This window comes from Poeciliopsis prolifica, unplaced genomic scaffold, assembly GCF_027474105.1.
Source record: "Poeciliopsis prolifica strain line A6 unplaced genomic scaffold, Auburn_PproV2 SCAFFOLD020, whole genome shotgun sequence".
In the NCBI taxonomy this organism is placed as follows: domain Eukaryota; kingdom Metazoa; phylum Chordata; class Actinopteri; order Cyprinodontiformes; family Poeciliidae; genus Poeciliopsis; species Poeciliopsis prolifica.
This window is the reverse complement of record NW_026562395.1, coordinates 2858533-2881158: the sequence shown is the minus strand read 5'-3', so window position 1 is coordinate 2881158 and position 22626 is coordinate 2858533. Positions and strand designations below refer to the sequence as shown.

Genomic DNA, 22626 nt, shown 5'->3' with positions numbered 1-22626 from the left:
CATATAAAAGACATCCACACCGGTGTTTCCACAAAGGCGAATGCACTGGCAGGATATGACATTACATATACAAATAGTTTTATTTAAAATAAAATAAAATAAATAAATGCTGAAACCTATCTATTATTTTATTATTTGATATTTTTACAGCATGATTAACTAGTTAAGGAGGACGTTCCCCTCAACCGCCTCTCGATGGCGCCATCATTTTCTTTCTTGCAGTTCCTCCGTCGGCGGACAGAGGGCGCTTCCGTGCAACACAAACCCACCCCGGCATGAATATTTCAGACGCTGAGCTCCTTTTGCCCCCCGACCCGCACCACCACCTCTTTCACCACACCCTCATCCTCCGCTCTCCATCCATCCAGCCTCCCTCCCAGCGGTCGGAGGCAGGGAGACATGGCACCTCGGCAGCCGCTGTCAGCTTCTCCGCCCGGCTTCTCGTCTCTGGGAAAGCGGCGCGCCTCCCTCTGAGGAATGGCTCCCACCGACCGAGCAGCCTCCTGACGCACGCCCGCGCCATGAGCCGTCATTTCTAGGAGGAAACCCGTGGAGATCCGTGCAGAGCCCTCCACACACACGCACGCACACGCACACACACACACACACCCTGACATCCTCCAACATCTGTGCAGTATCCCTCAAAACAACCAGACGTGCGGCCGCTGCTGGATCCGGATCGTTTCTCATCATCATTATTACTACTACTATTATTTTTAGAGGCTACAATAAGGACTCAAAGAACTTGAAGCGGAGCAGCATCATTCAGTCGGACGGCGGCGGAAGATGAGGTAAGGAGTCGCCGTCCACTTGCACAGACATCAGATGTTGTTTGGACTGTTTTGCACCTCAAATCAGATGAAATCTATGCGGGAATATATGTGCGGTTTTATTCGGAGGCCCGTCCCCGCATCGCCACAGGTGATTCATTTATTGATCGGCACGTCGACCTTTCAGCCAACACAAAAAAGCAACAAGCCGGAGATTTGTTTTTGTTTTCCTTTCAAATACCATCTTTGTTATTGATACTAGACCAGCTGTTATTGTGTGTCACATGGAGGCCGAAACCAATTCATTTTCGTGGAACTCGGACAGCACGTGCGGATTGCTCTCGTGCACGCCCATTTTCATTTCATAGCTTTGCAGAAGCAGTCGCCAGCGCTTCTAATCAACTCAGAAAAAAAAAACGTCATGTGCGCATGCATGGACTCTTTACACACCTCCCAGGCTGGCGGCCAATCGGCTCGGAGACGCCTCTGTCTCTGGGATGCAAGCGCTGGGTTTACTGGTTGCCGGTGAGAACCTATCAGCTGGAACGGAACTGGGAGCCAAACTGTTCACCAATCAGCTGCAGTGCTGCTGCACGGACGTTGGGTGGGGCTGGAGAGCTCGGCTGCGAAAGGAGTCGCCACCACAAAGCGTAGAATTATTAGGAGGGAGCTGCTTAACTGGTGTTTAGTTGTGCTAAGGCGTATGTTGGAGTCCTGACCTCTGAAGGCTGAAGGTCACGGATAAAGCATCATAGCCACGCCTCTTGAATCCTCTCACATTTCAGAAAACTCACAAGTAGGAAGTGAAAGGAGAATAATAAGTCAGACTCATTTTAAAGTTGCTAACTGTCGCTAATCTTCGTGCAGCCACGGCCCGCAGGCTGCTGCGATTTATGGCAGTCTGTGCTGCGTGCAAGTGTCCACTAGGTGGCGACACCGACCGCGCCTCCATGCAGACAGACAGCTTCCATGTGGGTCACCTGAAATCCTGTTCAGTCAGAGCAGTTTAACCTCAAGCTGTTAGTTTGAGGTGCAGGGCTTTATTTCGATGGCGTCTCTGTACCAGAGTTTTTCCATTTAATACAACTCTGACCATAAGCATACCTTATGGCATGCTTTGTCTTTCACAAATTACTATATATCGACAAAGTGTCGCCCAGTGGCTTTCAGGTCTGTTTCTGTTTTTTAATGAACCAAAATAAAAACCTCGTTGGGTTTTAGTTAGCCCAGCGTTCCCCGCCGTGGCCTCCTCTCTGGGTCGAAGCCCCCAACTGGTTTCGTTCTGGACGGTTTCATGAAACTCTGAAAGCAAAGTGTGAAATGTATTGAGCCGGTTTCAATAGTGGTGCTTGATGCGTATTGACGGAAGCAGGTGGTGGTATCTGCGTGTGTGTGTGTGTGTGTGTGTGTGTGTGTGTGTGTGTGTGTGTGTGTGTGTGTGTGTGTGTGTGTGTGTGTGTGTGTGTGTGTGTGTGTGTGACCTACTGCCCAGCGATCATAATTGGTAAGTGTTTGCTGAATCGATGTCGGCCTGGGCTCTGCAGAGATGCACAAGCACCAGTGAAGGAGGATGACTGGGAAGAGAGTGAAAAACGATGTGGCGGGAATTAAGCAAAATAATAATAATAATTCTGACCTCCCCATAACATCCATAAATGAAATCCAGTGAGATCTATATCCCTCAGATGTTTGACCGTTGAAGAATAAACAGCATTATGTTCTATTTAGTGTTGTTTCATCACATAAAATACCAATACAATCAAAATTTGTGGCGAGTATGTGGCAAAATGTGAACAATAATCGCTGGAGGAAATAATTCCATTTGTATCAATATTCACCAGCAGGAAATCAAATTTCTCACTCAGAGATGCAAATAAGTTTCTCGTCAAACTTCATTAATTTGACATGTTGAAACAAGATATCTCCACACTGTTAATTTAGATAGATAAATAGCGAGATGGCTGGCTAGTCAGCTACCTAGATATAGATAGATCCCTGAGGAAAGTTGCCATCTTCGTCTCCCGCACAGCACTGCTGGACATTTTAAAAACACTGAAAACTTTAAACCCGTTCACATTTACTGCTCATAAAGATCTGTTTGTGAATAATAATCAGGCCAAACTGTGTCAGCTGTTCTATTTCTGTGCTTCCTCCGTGATGCGTGAAGCTGAAGCTACAGCACACCTGTGAGGAACATCAGCCACATTTGTCCACAATCAGCCTGGCATGTACCCAAAAATAGAGAAGGATGCTTCACATCACCCTGCATCCAGCAGCAGGTGTGTGTCTGCTTGGATGAAAACGGCTCATTTTGGCTGATAGCAGCCTAGTATGTGAGTCATAATTAAGCATGCTGAGGCATCCGGAGGCAGGCTGATCAACACAAATGTGTGTGTGTGTGTGTGTTGTGATGTTCGGAGAGAGATAATCAAATCTTTGTGAATGAGAGGGAAAGCTCTCCCACCTCCTTTGCAGCAATCTACCCTCCCCCTGTCGGTGTGTGGCGTGATTATTAAAAAACACGTCTCGTCTGAGTCGCGGAGAGTTTACGTTCGCTCGCACTCGTGTTCGGTCCCGAGGCGCGACCTGAAGAGTGTGTGTGTGACAGAAATTGTCAGAGATCGTCTCTCGTCATCTTTTAATCCGCCTCTTCCTCATCACTTTGCTTACGGGCGGATTCACAGGGATGAAGGGATAAAAGGCAGATTACGTCACGTTGAATTGCATGGAAACTGGGGAAAAAAAACACAAAAAAAACAGTCAGTCGATTAATTCATATTTTGTGTTTACTGGGATTTTGTTTTAGAGCCTGAAGGTCGCCCAGTTACATCCTGGGGTTAGAAGATGCTTCAGTTTCGCTGGTTGAGTGTGTTAACCAGTTGTTGTCTATTCCATCGAGAGCAGCTGGAGGTAGTTAAGAACATCTGATCAAATCAGCCAGAACAACATCTAGAGATGTGAAATATAATGTTTTTTGACGCTGTGTTTTCTACCAAAGGGGGTTGCTGTCATCAGATAGGATTAGATCCTCTACGGATTTCTTCCATTTCAGATTATCACGTTCATTCAAACGCAGTACGAAGACGGACAGAGTAAATTAAGTAAGGAGTTTTTTAATTGAAGATTTCATTTATTAAGAGAAAAAAAAGCTGCTCTTTTATGAAAAGCTATAAAATCTGCTTGTTTTTTTTTAAAAAAAAATGATTCCTTCCCCAAGTCCATCCCCACAGGAACCACCACCGTGTTTCACAGGAAAACGATGTTCCGTAGATTAGGATTTTCTACGTCCCAAAACATGAGCAACGTTTCAGTCGGTCTAGTCTAACCACTGGACATTCTTCCAGTTTGCGTGAGCTCCAGCATGTCCTTCAGTCTTACTTGTTGGAGGAGTCCAATCTCTGCAGGAGTCTCAATAGAAATTAAGAGTCTGTTGATATTTTAGTTCCCAGCTTGGATAAGCGTCAGCAGATATTCTGGTCTTACCTTGTTGATTCGTGAGCAATAATTTGTTTTTTTTTTCTCAAGACTGAACTGATTTCTACGACTTCTTTGCATGATTCTTTCTCCACTGACTCTTGATAAAGGTCTTAATTTATGTGTAAACTAGGAGAAAAATTTCAGGTCGAATTCAGTTTTGCAAGCTCTTGGCGCGTTAAAAGCTTCATCGCACAGCAGCAGGTTTTGCTGGTGCTCAACAAAAATGTTGGTAATTTTTGGGGCTAACAATTTTTGAAAAAAAAAAAAAACAACATATAATCCATTTAATAGACCTTGAAATGTCCTCTTTTAGGGTCTTATACATGGTTTCATTTGTCTTAATATATAGAAATTGTTTACTTTTCAGCATCATAACCTCGTTGCGATTCATCCATTCATTCACCTGAAGGTTGATTCCGTTCTGCTCATGTGGGGAACCATCCCACCCGGCTGTGTGTCAGACAGAAGGCCCTCCACCCCCCCGACGGTGCGATAATAGGCATGTTAGAGTCGCTGGCTGCAGTGCACACATGCTCACTCTGAGGGCTGTGTTTACTCACTCCATCAGAGTTGTGCAGTTTAATATTAGACTCCATCCTGCTGCTGCTGCTGCTGGCTCTGACCTGGCAGCGCGCGGTGGGGGATGGGCGCGCGCAGATTGAGCCGGACGTCCCTTCTACCTTCATCTGCTTCTCCGATTTTCTGGTCTCACCCTCCCTCCCCACTTCTCCTCTCCATGCGACTCACTTCCTCCTCACCGAGGCGCCCCACCGCCTCCTGACCGGTCCTTCCAAAGCTGCTCTCTTTCTGGTTTCCTTTAACCGTTGCGTTTCAATGATAGTAAATCAGACGCGCTTGCTCTCCTGTCTGCCAACAGTACATTTTAATATCCCCTTCCTCAACTTCCTGTCACAGCTTTTATGCCTCTTAAATGCCTTTTTGGTGAATTTTGTTTACTCCGATTTTCTGCTTAAAAAGTCACATGTCATTTAATTTGCCTTGAGAGTTTGGAAAATACTCAACAACTTATGCATTTTCTGAGTATTTCTCACGTCTTTTATGAATTTCCATTACCTCAGCAGTCAAATAGCTTCACAATTAGGATTGCATTACTGCAGATACATTTTTTTTTACATTAACAGAGGAGGCAAACCCAAATAATTCACATACAAAATATATTCTTCACAGCTTACGCTTATGAGATCAGTTTAACCAAACGGTCTCATTTCTTTTCAACATGCCAAGGCAAAAAAAGCAAAGAATAACACCACAGCGCCGCCCTGCTGTGTGTTTCGGACACTGAAACTTAAATAATTTGATTCCAAACTAAGGCAGGTTGCTGTATTTGTTTTGGAGAATTTGAAAAACTCAACACACGCCACCAATACCCCCCCTTGTTTAGTTTGGTACAACTACAAAACCCGCACAATCAAATCACAAATATCACAACAACGATCCATTGATGATTTTAGTTATAATCTCTCGCTGCACTATAAAGATGCTCCACTCACCTCAGCATCCAGGATGTGTGAAATTAAAATGGCTAACTTTTAGTTCAGCCATTTTAGCATAGCATTTGCTGCTAAATTATTGAATAGAGACGGGAGCTCAAGATTGTGATTGTTTCTTACTCTTTAATTCAAGTGTTGCAGATCGTTCATGTAACTTATTTGATACTTCTTCAGAAACGTGGACTGTGGACGCCGATTTTAGCTACCAATGAGATTCTGTTTCAGGTAGTAGCTTCGCTGACAGGCTAACTCCTTTTAGCACAATTCAAACATAGCAGTAGTCTTTTCCAGCGTGTCATCAGATCAGTTTTTGAAGCAAAAATTAATCAAGAAAAAAGAAACGGCTTTTGTTGTCCATTGGACGTCGCTTGTGCGTCACATTCGCTGTCGTATGAGAAACGTGAACACAAAGGTTCCGGTGGGAACCTTTGATTGGGGAAATAAATAAAAAAAATCAAAGAAGGTAACTAAAATGTTTTAATGTTTTTCTATTTTTTTTTCTTACAACAATTTTGAGTTAAAAAGCTTCCCAAACACAAATTGTAATCACTCAACGCAGAAATGACCTTGCTTTGTAATTCCTAAACTTGCCGTATAGTTACTTCAATCACAGCAAAACTCGTGGCATTACTTTTATGTCAATAAAAATTTTTTTAAAAATCCACTACTGGTTGATGCGCTCAGGATTTCCAGCCTAAATGGAAATTTACGACACCACTATGGGGGTTATGGGGCCTGTGGGGGGGCCGGCGCCCTGCTAAACTGTGCTGCCCGCTGCACATCGATTACAGCACAAAACGTGTCATCCAGCAATTCCACGCCATCGATGGAAGCTCCCTCCGGCTGACCGGAGCGGGACACATGTTGGTGATGTGAAACAAACCTCCAGCTGGGTCTGCTTTCTGTGGGAGGGATTGGTTGGTAAACTGCTTTTGTTGTTGAACCTGTCAAAGAGATAAGAGAATTTATCCGGAAAAATGCATCCGAATATAGAAAGCGTTGTTCCTCTTCTTCTTCTTTTTTTAAGCTCTTACCGATTGATTTAATGCATTGCAGTTTTAATATGAGCCACATTCGACAGGATTTTGATTGTTTACACTTGATATGTGCAGAGCAGATGGACGTGTTTAGTTTTATCTTTCCACCTGCGTCACTTTAGGTTAATGAACATCAAACATAAGCTGCTGGATCAGTGTGCGTATACATGCTGGTCTGTGACTGTGTGTGTGTGTGTGTGTGTGTGTGTGTGTGTGTGTGTGTGTGTGTGTGTGTGTGTGTGTGCGTGTGTGTGCGTGTGTGTGCGTGTGTCATACGCCACATCCAGTCGAGGCAGCGACGAGGGGCCCATCAGATGAATTAAAATCTGTTGCTCGTCCTGCTCCTTCTCTCCGTCCGGGGTTTACGCATCCACGCCCCGGCCAATCAGGGGCCAGCAGCCTCCGGGGCTGGTAGCCTGTCTCCCCCTCCCGTCACAGCTGGGAGGGGAAGGGGTATGGGGAGGGGGAGGGCCCTCCGAAAGGGAGGAGGTAATCCAGTGAGACAGAGAGGGGAGAGACAGCGCGAGGGCAACGCCTCACAACACCGGGAATCTCTCTCTCGGTCTCCATCGCTTCCACTTCTTCCCCTCCCTCTGCACTCTCCTCTTTCTTCTGCCTCTGAAGCGGAAAAAAAAAAGAAAAACCCAAAGGACTCTCATTCCCCATCCAGTCTTCTGCATGTGGCTGAGAACTGTCTTTCTATTTCAGGCAATTCTTTCATCCATAATTCAGCTTTTTTTCCCCTCCACCCCTTCCTGTCTTCTCCCACGGTTGCATCTTCACAATCCAGAGGATGACTTGGTGACTGGAATCCGACGTTTTGCCTCTCGACTTCTTTGGGCCTCTTGGAGAGGAGCTATCTTTGTTCTTGCGCTCACAGCTGCTGAGTGTACAGAAGCTGCTAGTGGGGAAATAGGTTAGTGTGCCGGTTTGGTGGCAGACAGCGGAGGTGACTGCGTGTTCAGTGCGTGGAGGGGATGAAGGGGAAGGGGTCGCCTCTGTGCCAGCCGCTCAGTTCACCCAGAAGGTGACTGGAATGTTCCCGAGAGTAAGCGGCTGATTTCAGGACAGACAAAGAAGAGAGAGCACCTGGGACCGGACATTTCTTTCTCCTTTTTCTTTCTTTTTGTTGTAATTTTTGGTTGTTGTTGTGCACACAACAGGACTTTACCTGCATCCTTCAGCCATGGACATCAACCTTCAGTCGCATCGATTTTACTTCCCCCAGATCTACTGCGCTGATCCCGGCGTGCAGCCGCAGCTCGCCGAGTTCAAAGTCAGGTATGGTTTTCCAACCACAAGCGGCTGATTTTCTGTGAATGAGAAATCTGTCAGCGATTAGCGATAAATCCTCCACACTCCACCCGCCTTCTTCTTTTGGCTCTCGTCACTGTCGCTCGGTTTTCACTTCCATGCAGAATTTAGTTAATGCCACATGATTGTTTTTTTCTCTCTCTCCCTCCAACAGATCCTCCAGCTGCTGCTGCAGCATATAAGGCAGGTCTGTGTGTGATGAGTGCTGCTGTGAGTGCATGACTGGCCTTGCAGGGGGATGGGGCTGGATGCTCTGATGTATTAGCGAGCTGTGCAGAAAAGTGTCAGGGCCCTGGAAGAACCAGGGGGCCCATTGATCGCCTGTGAGGGAGCTGGCCAAGTTCACAACAGAGAGGCGGATAGAGCTGCAGTTGGGTTAGATTTGCCATTAATGGACGTGCAGTCCTCCTTTTTTTTTGTTTTTTTTTCAGGGGGGGTGGGGGGGACTGTTAGGCTCTTTTGTCCTCTCTGTCTCTCTTCTTTTGTCAGTCTTTCTCTCCAATCGAAGCTGGAAGTGTTCGGCTTGTTGCATCCGACGGCTGCCGTCATGCTCGCAGCGCTGCTGAACGCGCATGCTCAGATCAGCAACAGCTTCCCCTCTCTTTGTCTTGCCGGGATGCGATTGTGCGGTTGCGCTCAGGTGTTGCGGAGACGTCATGTTTTGTGATGAAGGGGGGAAAAAAAACAACAAACAAACAAAAAAACAAACAAACTGGTGGTTTTCTCTAGAGATGCACCATCAGGTGATTGACGACTGATTGATGCTGATTTTGAATCAAACAGGAAGTGAGGGAATTACAACATTTATGTGTCTTTCATGAAATTAAAAAAAGACTTTTGTGCACAATGGTCAATGGCTTTATAGGCTGAAAATAGTTAAAGTTGTCAGCGATTCATTTACTGATTGGGGGGAAAAAAAACATTTTTGTTAGCCGTCAAAAATCAATATTTGGATTATAACTAGTTACTTTTTCTTGAATTAGTTTTTTTTGTACTTTTAGAAGTATTTTAATGCATCTTTTTTTTTTTACTTTCACTAAAGTCATTTTATGATGAGGTACAGCAACTGTTACTTTAATAAATACATCCTGAGACTCTGCAGTCTATGAGTAACTTCACTGAATGACGAACAAGCTTGTCTCGGCCAAAAATTGTTAGTTAGCTTCACATCCAAAGAATTTGGAGAAATGTTTGCCTTATGTTATTTTGTAATTATGTTATATGAATAATTTTCATTTTGGCTTTTAAAATTCCCCAAAAAATTCCGCATAACTTTCTGTTTCGTTTGGTCTGACGATGCCGTTTGTTTTGATCAGTGACTCAGAACTCCAGTCGCCATTTTACCAAATACTTGTTTAGCAATTCCTTGGACGGCTCGTGTTAAAACACATTGATGCCGCTCTTATTCGGTGACAATTTTTGGGGAATAATCTTTGCACCGATAGCTTGCGATGTCCTCGTAATCCAATGCGAAATACGTTTGACTGCTCCTCTTCTAACAGCTCTGATTAGTGCAGCTTTAAGGGACTCAGCTGGAGTTTTGCCCCACTAAGCAGCTTTAAGGGTGACCAGGCCTCGTTGCTGCTAAAGCAGCTATTTTTGGGGTTAAAGCGTGTCACTGTCACGGCCTGGCAGAGTTCCCTGATGGCGCTGTGGAAGTCACAGCTGGACCAACAGGAGGAGGGAAGCCGTCTGCAAAGTGAGTCAGGATGTCAAAAACGGGCGAGGACGGAAAATTCATCCTTCAATACCAAACCGCATCTGCGCCATCTCAGGAGAAACATCTGATACACTTACCACTGAGAACGTATTCGGGACCTTCAGTGGGGGTTTTCAGACGATCGTGACGTTGACCGTGTGACCGCAGACGGGAGGCTTTCACATTTTCCTGCTGCGCCTCACACCACACTAACACAACGAGAGTTGTTTGTGCGCCTCTGCGGAGATTAAATATCTGATTCCACGAAACTAATTCAAGCAATCGCGTTTAGCAAATCCGATTTACTGCAACGGATACTCATTTGGAGCAGAGGCGTTTTAATTCAGATGTATTCTTTAGGCAGGCTCCTCATATTTGTGCTTCATCTGCAAAATAGGTGATCTTGCTTTTGTTTTTGTTTTTTGCTCTGTAAATATAAAAGGAGTTGGGCAGTTTTATTCAGCAAGACCAATACAGATAAATTATTAAGATTTGTGTCATATAGTGATATAGTTCAAGTGTTCATTTAAGTTCATTTACTTGATAGGGTTTACAGCTAACTAAAATCTGTTAGTCCTTGTGCATCTTCCACACTTTTTCCTTGGTTGCAACGTCTCGAGAGAAACCAAGCGAGACGGGGAGGTTGAGAAGAGCAGATGATGGAGATTACATGAGAGAGAAGAGAGGGAAGAAGAAAACAGGGGGAGGGGGTTGGATGGTGAGAAAACCAAAGCAAAATGAAGAGAAAGAACATCTACAAGGCGCCGTGTTAGACAGACAGACGTGAAATGAAGGAAGGAAAAAGAGGAAGGTTCGACTGCGTGTGTGGGGGAAAAAAACAAAACATGGATCTTGGGCGTGCCATTTGTCTTGGAAAAAGCTCTTGGAGAATGCTGGGAAATTTGCACCAGCCATGGGATCCATGGTTACCACAAGATCACCACATGATGGCTTGAAAACCATGACCACCTGCGTTGGCCAATCCACTCAACATATGGCGTCTGTACACAGTAAAATTTACAGAGTAAAATTTACTCAATTTGAAAAAAATTTTACTCTAAAAAAGACAACATTTGGTCCCAGTCTAAATAGAGTAAAATTTACTCTCCTGAAAGAGTTGAAATTACAGATTAAAATCAACTCAATTTAGTGCAAAAATTTTAATCAATGCCAAGAGAATTTACTCCAAGTTGTTTAAACCAGAAATACTCTATCTTATTTTAACTCCAAGTGGAATATAATTTACTCTAAAGAGAATTGCATTCTATTATAAGCAGAGATACATTTTAGTCTAACTAAAAAGGAAATTTTACTCATAACAGAATAACATTTTATTCCATATAGTATAAATTGTGCTCTTAATACTATAAAATTTTACTCCTAATTTAATTTAATATTGCACAGTTAAAAATTTAATTAATTCTAAAATAGTACCGAATTTAACTTTATTTCACTCACTAAGCAATTGTTTTACAGCTATAATACACAGCTGAGTTTGTAAGAGTACAATGCAGACCATAAATCAGTATTTGAACAGCCATTTTTATTGTTCACAGGAAACAGTATGGAACAATATAAACATTTGCATCTTCATGACTGCATGACACCTGTAAATCAAAAGCTCTGGAACAGTAAAGCTCTTCTACATCAATAACATGAGGTCCGTCTCTTGTACACAAAACTTGAAAAGCACTGAAATGCTCATTCAGGCACACTGTTTGCAGAGCAAATGTAACAAACAGTAACCTCTCATCTTTCACAACAACATTGTAGATCTTATGGAAAACTGGCATTTCACAAAACACTTCTTTACAAACAACTAAACCTGCACGATACACATTTCCATGATGTTTGGCCCATTTAACATTTAATACCTTGGTGTTGATTGGTAACTGAAGAGTCTCTGCTATCTCACAACCCCAAGCCAGTGCATTTAAAGGCACCATTTTACCTGGTCCAATGTTCAGTCTCTTGGGGTCAAATGTATGCCAACTGAAAGCAATGAGACTTTGATGCTTCAATGCCAGGGTTTTTGTAACATTTTTGAAACTTTTCAACTGTTTTTTAAAGAAATTGTGTTTAGCTTCGTATCGCATGCACCAGCTATGTAGAATTGGGCCTGTTTTGAGAATACATGTAGGATAATGCACCATGAAATGATGCTTCGGTAGCAGCTTCTTTTGTGGAAACAAATGTTTGAATAACCTGTGATGTTCGGCAATCAGGTGTTTTAAGAAAATAGTAATACCTTTTGATAACACTGGTGAAAAAACAATATTTACTATTTGAAGCAACAGCTGCAGCAAATACCAGTGCTGATCATCTGGACAAACTAAGTCTCCAAAGATGAGTGGAAGGTTGCGCAGTAGACACCAGGACTGGATGGCATTTAACCCCAAGTCATTTGAGTCCTCTAACAACTTTACTGTAGGTGGTTTGTTGGTTTGTTCCATGTACCCATAGTTAAAGCTCCTTATTCTCCTGTCTACATCGTTTAATGTTGTGTACTGGTCAATTACATGCAATAAAATCAGCTTCATTTCATATTGTGCCACTCCTTCCAAGATATCATGCATAATATCAACTGAGAAGTTTTCACATGTTCTGAAGTACTGCAATGAATTTAGAATGCATGACTTTTTAACACCCATAACATATGGAAGTCTGGGATTTGCCTCCATTTTCTGACAATATTCAGCATGAAGTGCCTGAGTTCGCATAACAATCTTGGGTGAGTCCTCTGTAAACTCTGTCTGAAAGTCCTCTTTCTCAATGAGACAAAAGCGGCAACAGTATCTGGCACTAAATGACTCTACAAAACCAAACAGACAGTGAAGACCAAGGTTGTCACCAGTAACTTGGACAATAGTGCCACGTACTGGCTTATCATATAGAGGAACAGTAATTCCATCCCTCTCCAGGATTTTAACATCCTCCACAATCGGATCAAGTATCTTAGAGAAGCCATAAGTTTTAATGTCCTGTGCATGAAACAGAGAGACTAAGTGAATATTGTGTAGCGCAGAATTGTACTTAGGAGAAAAATTTCGCAGTGTGAAATATATAGCTCCCAATTTATGTATTCCCCTTTTTGATCCCAAAGGATTAGCTGTTTCGAAATCATCATAGAAAAGTTGAATTTGTAGGGCATGATTTTGTTTTGAAAACAGAGCATGGCTCTTAAAAAGTTCTCCATCAGACAAGTCTGTAAGAGTTTCACTTGAATTTGACTTGGCCATCATCTCCTCTACATAAGGGTGCCTGAAAATGAACTTCAATGTTTCCAAAATTGGGATGTAAACAAATTTATCTGTAACAACAACCTGATCATAGCCCCCCGTGGTTCGATTGCGCAGTGTCTCAAATCTGGAACCAAGGACATATTCTACTGGGTCTACACGTCCCCAATTCTCTGCCAAAAAACGAGTTCTTTTACTTTCAGAATTTAATGCCATGAAAGGATTTTCCATTTTCTCAAAACATTGATCAATTTTGCACTCAATGTCATGTTTGACAGGTTCTTGTAAGGAAAGACTGTTTTTCACAGATTCTTTTGCTTGATTTTGAATATCATTAACTATTTCTTCCAGGGAAATGACCAAAGAGTTAATTGCTCTTTCACTTACACCTGCTACTTTAAGTTCAGCAACTGTTGTTGCACAACTATGCACAAGCGATTTTTGAAGCAGGACTGAATCAGAAGTGGCACTCATAGAGGGCAAATCTTGATTTTCAAATGTCTCTTCAGTTGTAGATGGGCCTTCACCAGGATTAGAAGTGTGTTTATTATGTGCTTTATTGAGATGCTTTCTGAACCCAGAAAATGTGCCATAAACTTGAGCACAACCTCCCTGACCACATTTAAGACGAAGTGTCTTACCAGAGCAAAGTCCGTGGATAACTTTTAAGTGCTTGGTCAGAGAATTAGCATTTGTCTGGTACTTCTTACAAATGAAACAGAACATTCCAACTTGATATTGAAACAATCAGAATTGACAACTACTTAACGCAGCATCCGAGCCCTCAACTCTGCAACCCTAGGATTCACTTTGGTTGTCTCAGCATCTATCTCATAAATGGCGGTCTGCAGAAAGTTGTACACATTGACCAGATCATGATCATATGAAGTGCCGAACACAAAGTGAGCTTTAAAAAGCTCATCAAAACAGGCAAGAGAACCTTGTGATTTACAAGGTATGGCATGTTTGTCAATCACAATGAAGTACTTGTGAATCACGCTCCTCTGAGTCCCTACTGCAAGCAGGTATGGTTGACGGCTTTCTGCGATGCCATCAAGGTGCTCCTGGATGCTGGTTCCTGTCTGGCAAAAACAGAATAAAACATGATTAGTCTTGGGTTTCAAAAACAGGGTTCGAATAGTAAGGCAAATTACTTTTCAGGACCTCTTAAATGTCACTTGAAATGAAATTTAAGACCAACTTCACAAGAAATACTAATAAACAATTAAATAAATATATATATAAAAGGGGAAGAATAGAGAATTTTGATAAACATAAATGTTCCCTTTTCTGTAACCTTACCTTGACAAACTTCACAAGATGTTCACTGGCTTGTCTGGCTGAGAGTTTTCCTGGTCTCTTGCGCCCATGAGGTGACGGTGGCAGGAGGTGGACTAGGATCAAAATGGATGACATGTCACTGTCCCATCCTAGAAGAAAAAGTAAAAATAAACACAAGCTACCAAAACTTCTTATTTGCAACCGTGTGAATACTTCCAGAGTAATCTTACCAAACACTGACAGCAGGAGGAGGTGTACTTATATTGAACCAATTCATATAAAATTCTGTTAAACACTTTCTTTATAAGTCATTGCAACTTACCATTTTCCACTTCTGTTGTGCCTTCAGCATTGTGAAGAAGGTTCTCAAGGTCATCAGACTGTGTGAGACCACGGCTTTGTTTGAGGACTTTCTGCTTGTAGACAGTGGGCCACTTCTCCAGGAACTTTGCAGAGATGGCTTCCCCAAACATCAATGTAAAATCTTGCTCAACCTGGAGAATAGGTGAAGTGAAGGTTTTAAAAATAATTTTGTTAAACTTTCTCACATCCACCTTAATTTAAACTTTGTTGGTTAAACTGAAGTGAAGATAAGCATACCAATCCTCCTATGTCCAGGAATCTTGGGAAGTCCAAAAAGATGCTAGATGACTTCATTGGGTCATAAATCATCTTCTGGCGATAGTTGAAAGTCTGTTCCATCTTCCTCATAACAGTTCCTTCGTCAGCGGTGTGCTTCATCAGCGCAATGGCCTCAGAACACAAGCTATCTGTCAGAAGATAGTCTTCTTCTCTCAAACAGTCCCTATCAGTTGTTGGTCCCCCTAAAAAAAGTGATATGAATGTGAGACTCCATCTTAGGATTTAATAAATAAGGCTTTGGAACTTATTGTGCAGTTTGGTTGCGGGATGAAATGTGTACAAGTATAAATACATATACCTGTTTGGGTTTGTGACAATCTGGGGACCTTCTTTTGTCCATTAGAAGCTTCCCTCTGGACAAACTTCAGTCTCCAAGCCAGATACCCACTTCCATCTTCTGCATTGTAATAATGCTCCTAAAAGTAGGTGAATGATAATGTTTTTAAAGCTGTCAAAGTAAAGACAACAATGAATGCAAGTAGTTGTGAATTACAAATCACATTGTTTGAATTACATAGATAAAATCTCTTCACAATGTTTATTCTTCAAGCACCAGTAGCCCAACACTGGAACAATGTACTCTACAAAGGTTTAAAAATTGGAAAGTTAAAAACAAGTGGCACAGATTCAGGGCATGCAAAAGAAAAACATTTTCAGTTCTACTCAAACCATACCCAAGAGGTTGAACTTCTGTTTTGAACTTACATAGCCAAATCTGCTCTTAGGATCAGCCAGGTAAGGGAACAAGGTAATAATACCCTTTGCATAGTCTTCTTTTACATGTCTGGAAGGACTTGTCCTAGAGAGACACAGAAAAAACTATGAGCATTGTTAAAGGTGTAAAGAACACCTTCAATAAAGGTAATTGTCAGAGGTCCATGAAAAAAAAATTATAATTTCAGCATACCCATGTTCACTTGTCATTTGCGCAACCAGTATCTTGACCATGTCACGCCGTCTGCTGTCTGTTAGGCTTTTAGTCCGTGCATATTCATTTATGATCCTGTCTCCTCCTGGTTTGTTCTTTAAAACATTTTCAATCATCTAAGTGATGGCAAAAATTTAACAAAATATATATCAATACATAACAAAAACAACATACACAAGACAATTACAAATCCTATTTTATTTAACAAAAGAGATAGTATAAGAAGAGATATAATAGTTATTAGTAGAATAGTAAGTTATCTTTAAAAAGCACAAATAACTTCAAGACTTTAAATTTTGGTGAAGACCAGAGCCTTCTATGGTAAGGATCTAGATTAAATGTGCAAAGATATGCTGAAGGAAAGAAGACAGTGTTTTAAGAGAGTAATTTATATAATATATTCAAATTTGCAAAAACTCTACGGAAGTCTGCCGCACAGTAATCTGCATAGCTTACGTGGGCAAGAGAGGTGTCTTTAGCTCTCTGTCTTGTTGCAGGACTATGTTGCAATATAATGGTGTCATCTGAGTCCACTTCAGTTTCTCCACTGGAACTCGTAAAGGAGCTGCTTGCTGCACAATTTAGCTGATCCATAGGATTACCTAAACATTTTGTTGGTAGTGTAAACAGTAGTCAACACACTAAAATTGAGAAAATGGTTTCTCAAACCACATAATTACACTATCAAGTAACCTGATGAGCTATTCTCACACAAAACAGTATGACATAAACACAGCTAACTCATGCATTATTTTTCAGTGTTCATTGTAATTAATCACTGAAACACCAGAAATAGGTGAAATTGTCTGTACTGCTCTAGAAAGCAATTTCTATCCCTATTATCCAGTCAAACCCGTAAGAATGACCAAAAAATAGTTCACAAAAATAAATAAATCACACCTCAAAACAACTTACCTTCTGGATCGAGATCTTGTGCTTCACAAATCTCTAGCACACCAAGGTTCGGACCTTTCAAAAGGAGCTCAAAAACTTCCTCATCCACTTCAGTCTTTGAATCATCAAAGACTTTTAATTCCAAGGTTGGGATGCAGAACTTTTTGGCAGCTGTGAACATAGAAAATTATTTATTTATTATATTTTTGAACATGTGTAAATGGCAATTAAAATGGGACATAAAAAGTAAAATTAAGTAAAACAAAATTATAAATTGAATAGGTGCTTTATACCATAATGGGTGCATTTCCTCAAAAACGGTTTGTATTCCTCAAAATGTTTTTGAGGAATACAATATATGAAAATGTTGGAAACTTGTTTTGTTAGCACTCACCACATTCCAAAAACGAACAGTAAGTCAGTTGGCCTTCAAAACAGACGTATTTCTGTCGATCTCTGTATTTCACACGCACAGCTTGCATCCTTCATGATAAGAAAATAATTTTTTTCTATAATCAAAGAACATACTTAAACATCAAAGTGAATAAAAAATTAAGGTAAAAGGTTGAAATCATCATGAGGAAGAAGCACTGGGTGGCTAACAACTATCTATAATGGGCAAGGCTCTTTACTTGAATTTAGCCAATTACCACAACTAAAACGGAAGAAAAAAACATATCAGCTCCATACAACTCGATGTAAACGGGATTTATGGACAAAATATTAAATGAAAAATGTTCTACGGACAACTTACACAGATTGCATACAAAGCACAACTTTAATTCTGTTTTTATCGTTGCTCTACGTTCAAGAAACGTTACTAGCATAGTCCTCTCGCGCCATTTTCTGGGCGGAATACAGACTCCACATATGCTAGCAGAGCTAGCATGTGTACAGCTCCCGCCTCTTTTCAACTCCGTCTCTCAGCTTAAAAATAGCGACAGCCTTTACTTGAGAAAATAGAATAATGGACGCAGCATTGTACAACACTGATGTGTTTTTTTTTTTTTTTTTTGCTTACATTGTTGTAAATGGCTAAATTAAGTTAGCTGAAGCACACATGCTAACTAGTTAGCCAACCTTGTTAATTCCTTGCTGCACCCCTCCTTCCCCCACAACCATACAGCATCACGTCATCATAATTAGTCTTAATAATTTAAAAAAATCATAAAGCCCAACGTAAAATATATTTACAACCCATTTGGGGACTTACCTCGCACACAGCTAACCGTCCCTCGCCTCCGTTTCCACTGCGCGATAACAAGATGGTGGAAGAAACGAAACTTAAGGAACTTCAGTGGGCGTGGTCTTGTTTTACTCCGATATGATTTCCTCTATTTTTTTACTCCGATTCTATTGACCAATTGAAATGATTTCACTCTCTAATGTATAAACTTGACTCTTTCAGAGGAAAATAATGTTAACTCCGAAAAATTTACTCTCCTATTTTTCCTGTGTAGGTCCAAAACGTCACACAGGGTCTCTTCCAGGAGCAGTGAAGGTGTTGTGAAGTCGCATTAAATAAAGAAACGTGTCCGTCTGAAATTTGGTATTGATTAGGGTGAATTTAATTCAATAAAACAGATTTTACTGATTTATTTATTTATTTAAAGTCAAATCAATTAAATGTACTCAACAAATTAGCAACGTGACACGTCTTCAAACGGGGCCAGTTCACGTTTAAGGTGACATAAATGGCTGATATTGTTTTGTTAATGAAGTCAAAACCAGCAGCGTTTTAGACAAAGAATGGTTGATTTTAGTTCTTTATATGGAAGCCCATTAGGTCCAAATCTGCTGTCTGAAGAAGATCACTACAGTAAATAAATCTCACCAGCCAGTCACTGATTTAGAGCTCAGCATACCAGTTTCTTCCATTAAGAAGATTTTTCTTTTGCAAAGTGCTTTGATGTTGCATTTTTTGAGAATTCATGCAAAATAAGTAAAACTGAACTGATCTCTTAAGGGAACTTTTCCTCACTGCTTATTCCAGATTTATTCAGAAAAGTCTAAGAATATTAAGATCATACAAGATCAACACAACCATAGCACTGTCTGGACAAAACGCCCCGGCTGCTCCTGGGAGTTTACCCTCTGCAGCCTTTTCTGCTCATTCACCTTAAAAGCTTTCGACTTAAACTCAAGAGCCGATACGATGTGAGTTACTGCATGAGGATTATGTTTTAGGATGAGAGCCAGGGCTTTTTAGGATTCCCAGAGGAGACCGAAATTTCCGCATTATCATTCCTCACCCCTCACTGCGCCGTGGTCTGACGGATTAGAGACGAGGGCTGCCATGAATGTATGTCAAACATGAAGAGAGTGAAGCATTCTGGGTCATTCGATGCTCTGACCGACGGTTTTTAGCACCAGCAGGAAGGCCGGCGCGTCCGACCCTGGGGCATTTCTTGGAGCAGGAGGCCAGAAACCCCTCCTTCAAGGACTGTGTATTTGATCCTTGAAGGAAAACACTAAATCTAATCGTCAGAAAATGTTCAGCTGTAAAGTGGACAATATAGGAACTGTTTGCATTGTGTGTCTGCGTGTGTGTGTGTCTGTGTGTGTGTGAGGCTCCACAGTGAAAAGCAGCAGTTAAATGGCCTCCCAGAGAGGAGAGACGCCTCCGGGTGTCTCCTAGCTTTATTTGCTCCCACCCTGCTTTTGTTCCTCATGTTCTTTCTTAAAAATAATCCAAGTCTACTGATCCCGCTGAGTTCTTGGTTGGGACATTTTCTTCTTCTCTTCTCAAAGCAAACGTGCATTCGTCTTTCCTCTCTGCCACAACTAATAAAACATCTCCATCCGTCGGCCTGTTCATTTGGTTCATTAACCCGTGCGTGGTTTGATTGGGACCAATCGACCGATTGTTCTGCACGCTCACCAGGGCAGGTTTGATTTTTGTTTTTTATTTTGTTTCTGTGATATGTTTCATAGCAAGACATCACTGCTTCAGTTGGACTGACGAGGATGACCCGAGGGGTCTAGACATGGTACAAGACGTCCTGCCGAAACCTAACTCAGGCCAGATTAAAACTGCCAACAAAGCAGAGGAAAGTCTGGATCTGATGAAAAGTGCCGTTCAAATTTCCACGAAAGTGTAGTGTTTTATTATTTAGCATTTTTGAAGCAAAATTGCTTTGCGGCGACATTTGAAAGTATGGTTTCTGAGAAGATTGGCGCATTTAAGTTCATGCAGTATTGCAACGTTTGCCTTGTTTTAAGTAAATACATTCTCCAGCTGGACTACTGTAAGTCAATTTGTGATACCCTAAACTTATTGGATTCAAAGTCACTAGACAGGAAATGGGCAAAGAGAGAAGGGGGGGCACCACTCCTCTGCCACACCTCGCGACGCCCCGAGGGAGGTCGTCTTCATATTGAAGCGTTTATGCTCACAGCAGGCCTCCATTGTTGTGAAACCGTCAGCAGACTTCCTGGTTCTGTCTTCAGTGGAACCTTATTTGACAAAGAAGCTTGGTTCCCTTTGTGAAAGAGGGGGAAAAAACTAGAACTAAATCATTTTAACAACCAAAACATGTATATTAGTTTGGGGTTGTGGATCTTGGAAGTATACGCAGCTCTCTTAAAAACCCAGGTTTGTGTGATGTAAACAGCCAACACCAGGATATATCATTTGAAAACCTTGTTATGGAGTAACATCAATGCTTAAGCCAATACACCTTTAATACTTTTTGCGAGAACATTGTGGTCAAATTTTTATATTCGGTGCATCATCCACTTGGTGATGTTGACAACAGACTTCCAGAGAACTGACTCGACGCTGCCTCCCCGTGGATCACTTCCCAGAAACCTGAGCTGGTCCTCACACACAGACTTCCTGTAGCAACTCAAGAAGTACAACCTGCCACCGGAGCTGCTGGCCAGCTTCCACACCGCCATCATTCAGTCTGCCCAGATGTTGGTCTAGTCACAAAAGCAGGACAACCAGTAGATGTGCAGAGAGGATCATGCAGGGTTTGCATAGGTCTAGGGTCAGACAGAGGATAACTTTCATCAGACCATGCAACCACAAGGTTTTGGAAGAATGTATCCGTGCCTTTCAATTATTATTTGGAAGAAAAAGCTTCTGTCTTGCTATCCTACTCCTTTCCCCCATCCAGATGTACAGTATAGGGAATACAAGAACTTGTTTTTGTAGACCACTACGACCCGTTTCCTCTGCGTTTCCTCTGCGTCAGTGTTCAGCCTCTTGGAATCATCCTGCATGCTTCTCTTTTCAAATGTGCAGAATATATGCAAATATGTAGGAATAAAAGAAAACATTTACTTGAAATGATCTGCCACTGCTCTGTGGATGCTGAGCGTTAGCTCTATGAGGTAGGAACTCTCCTATATGCCTGATGCAATCAAGTGCATCAAGCAGTAAAACCCACCCTGCTTAGATGCACACTCTTCACCAGCTTTCAGCTGGAATTAAACTATAAATTCAGATCAGTTTTATGGCGCTGAAACGGGCTCTTGTACCTTTTTTTTGGCAATCCCAGATGACCTCCAAGGCAATTAGCAGGACCCTGAGAGGAGAACCGCGACACATCCAGCACAGCCACGCAAAGACGCAGAAACAGTTGAGACGTGCGCAGTGTTGTGAGAAACACAGAGGAGTCTGTAATTAGGCTACACGCTGTCTGAGGCTGTCTTTTATTCATGTCTCGCTGCTCATTCATCTTTTCTGCATAGCCATATTTTCTAGGCCAAGCTAACATCCCACTCGGGTTGTCATGCTACCAGATCCGCCAGGCTGCAGGAGAAACTGGGAGCATGTGTCGCTGCGTGAATGTGACCCTTATGACCCTCACGCAGGGTCATAAGGGTCACAAGTTGATGTGAAAGAGAGTTTTCGTATTCGGCTTTTGTTTGTTCCAGTGGTTTAGGGCACAGGCTACTTTTTCTACTTCTGTTGAGCTCAGCATTGCTGAAATGCTATTTTTAGCGCTGCTAATGCTAACCCTCTTCAACTTAACATACACACTTAAAGTCAAAATTAACAAACCATGAGAGACGACAAATCGCAACCAACTGTTTATGCTCTTTTCTACTTCATGAAGATTTTTTTTATAACATAATGATGCTTTTAAAAAAAATCGTATTTGAAGCGTTAGCCGGTTGCATCCAGTTAGCCTGTTAGCATGTAGCCTGCTAACGAGACTAGACAGAAATTAGCCATTTGCAGGTAATAATTTCAATTTATTTATTTCAAACGGCTTATCTCAATTTAATAAAACATGACTTACTAACTCAATAATTATCAAAAATTTGTAATTAAAACCGTGTGACGGCATACTGCCAACAAATAAATTATATTACAAGACAAAATGGTTACAAACTGACAAGAGAATCTGCAGATAGTAATAATAACGTATTTATGTGTAAACATTAATAAATATGCAATGTACCATTTTTTTTAAAACATGGACTTGCCACTCCAAAAGAAACATCTGTGTCCTCTAAAGTGGTCCAAACCGTGCAAACCTTAAAGAGTTGGTTCAGAGCACTGTTGTGTGATTGACCTGTGGGATCATGTCCAACATTAACGGATGTTGCTTCGTCACGCTCTGTCCACGTTTCAGGAGTTTTCCTGCCGCGGCTCCGAAAATCACCCGGCATGATTTGCAGACCTGGAACCTGGTTCAGCTGGGGCCAGTTTATTTTTAGACTTCTTCTCGGCAAGCTGACCCATTTGGTTTGTTTTATAACTGTTTGCACAAGAGCAGACTGGCTGTGTAAAAAGTCAGGCTGTCAGTGCTGGCACATTCCCACCACCACCACTGTCTCTCTGGAGTTTTCTGTGTTGCTGTCATTCCCACAGATCATCA

At 41.8% G+C, this 22626-nt stretch overlaps 2 protein-coding genes across 6 annotated transcripts in view; one reads left to right on the top strand and one right to left on the bottom strand.

The window, feature by feature from the left end:
* The first annotated feature begins 270 nt into the window (after nt 1–270).
* The window catches only part of evlb (Enah/Vasp-like b), a 41127-nt gene continuing 18771 nt past the window's right edge, over nt 271–22626 (top strand). For 4 of the 5 annotated variants that reach the window (XM_055044207.1, XM_055044209.1, XM_055044206.1 and 1 more), the window contains exon 1: nt 7332–8076. In XM_055044207.1, coding sequence (XP_054900182.1) covers nt 7982–8076 — 95 coding nt within the window. In that variant the 5' untranslated portion in view covers nt 7332–7981. Of the gene's footprint in view, nt 792–7331; nt 8077–22626 lie in introns of those variants that run through there. The other variant, XM_055044210.1, reaches the window with a different exon arrangement.
* On the bottom strand, nt 13812–18245 carry LOC129368985 (uncharacterized). Its single transcript, XM_055044205.1, has 11 exons — nt 18006–18245; nt 17187–17275; nt 16814–16963; nt 16355–16500; nt 15878–16014; nt 15676–15769; nt 15269–15386; nt 14929–15152; nt 14651–14822; nt 14350–14477; nt 13812–14129 (listed from the first exon to the last, which is right to left on the bottom strand). Exons 2-11 carry the CDS (start codon nt 17272–17274, stop codon nt 13812–13814), a joined length of 1575 nt encoding a protein of 524 aa, XP_054900180.1. The 5' UTR covers nt 17275; nt 18006–18245.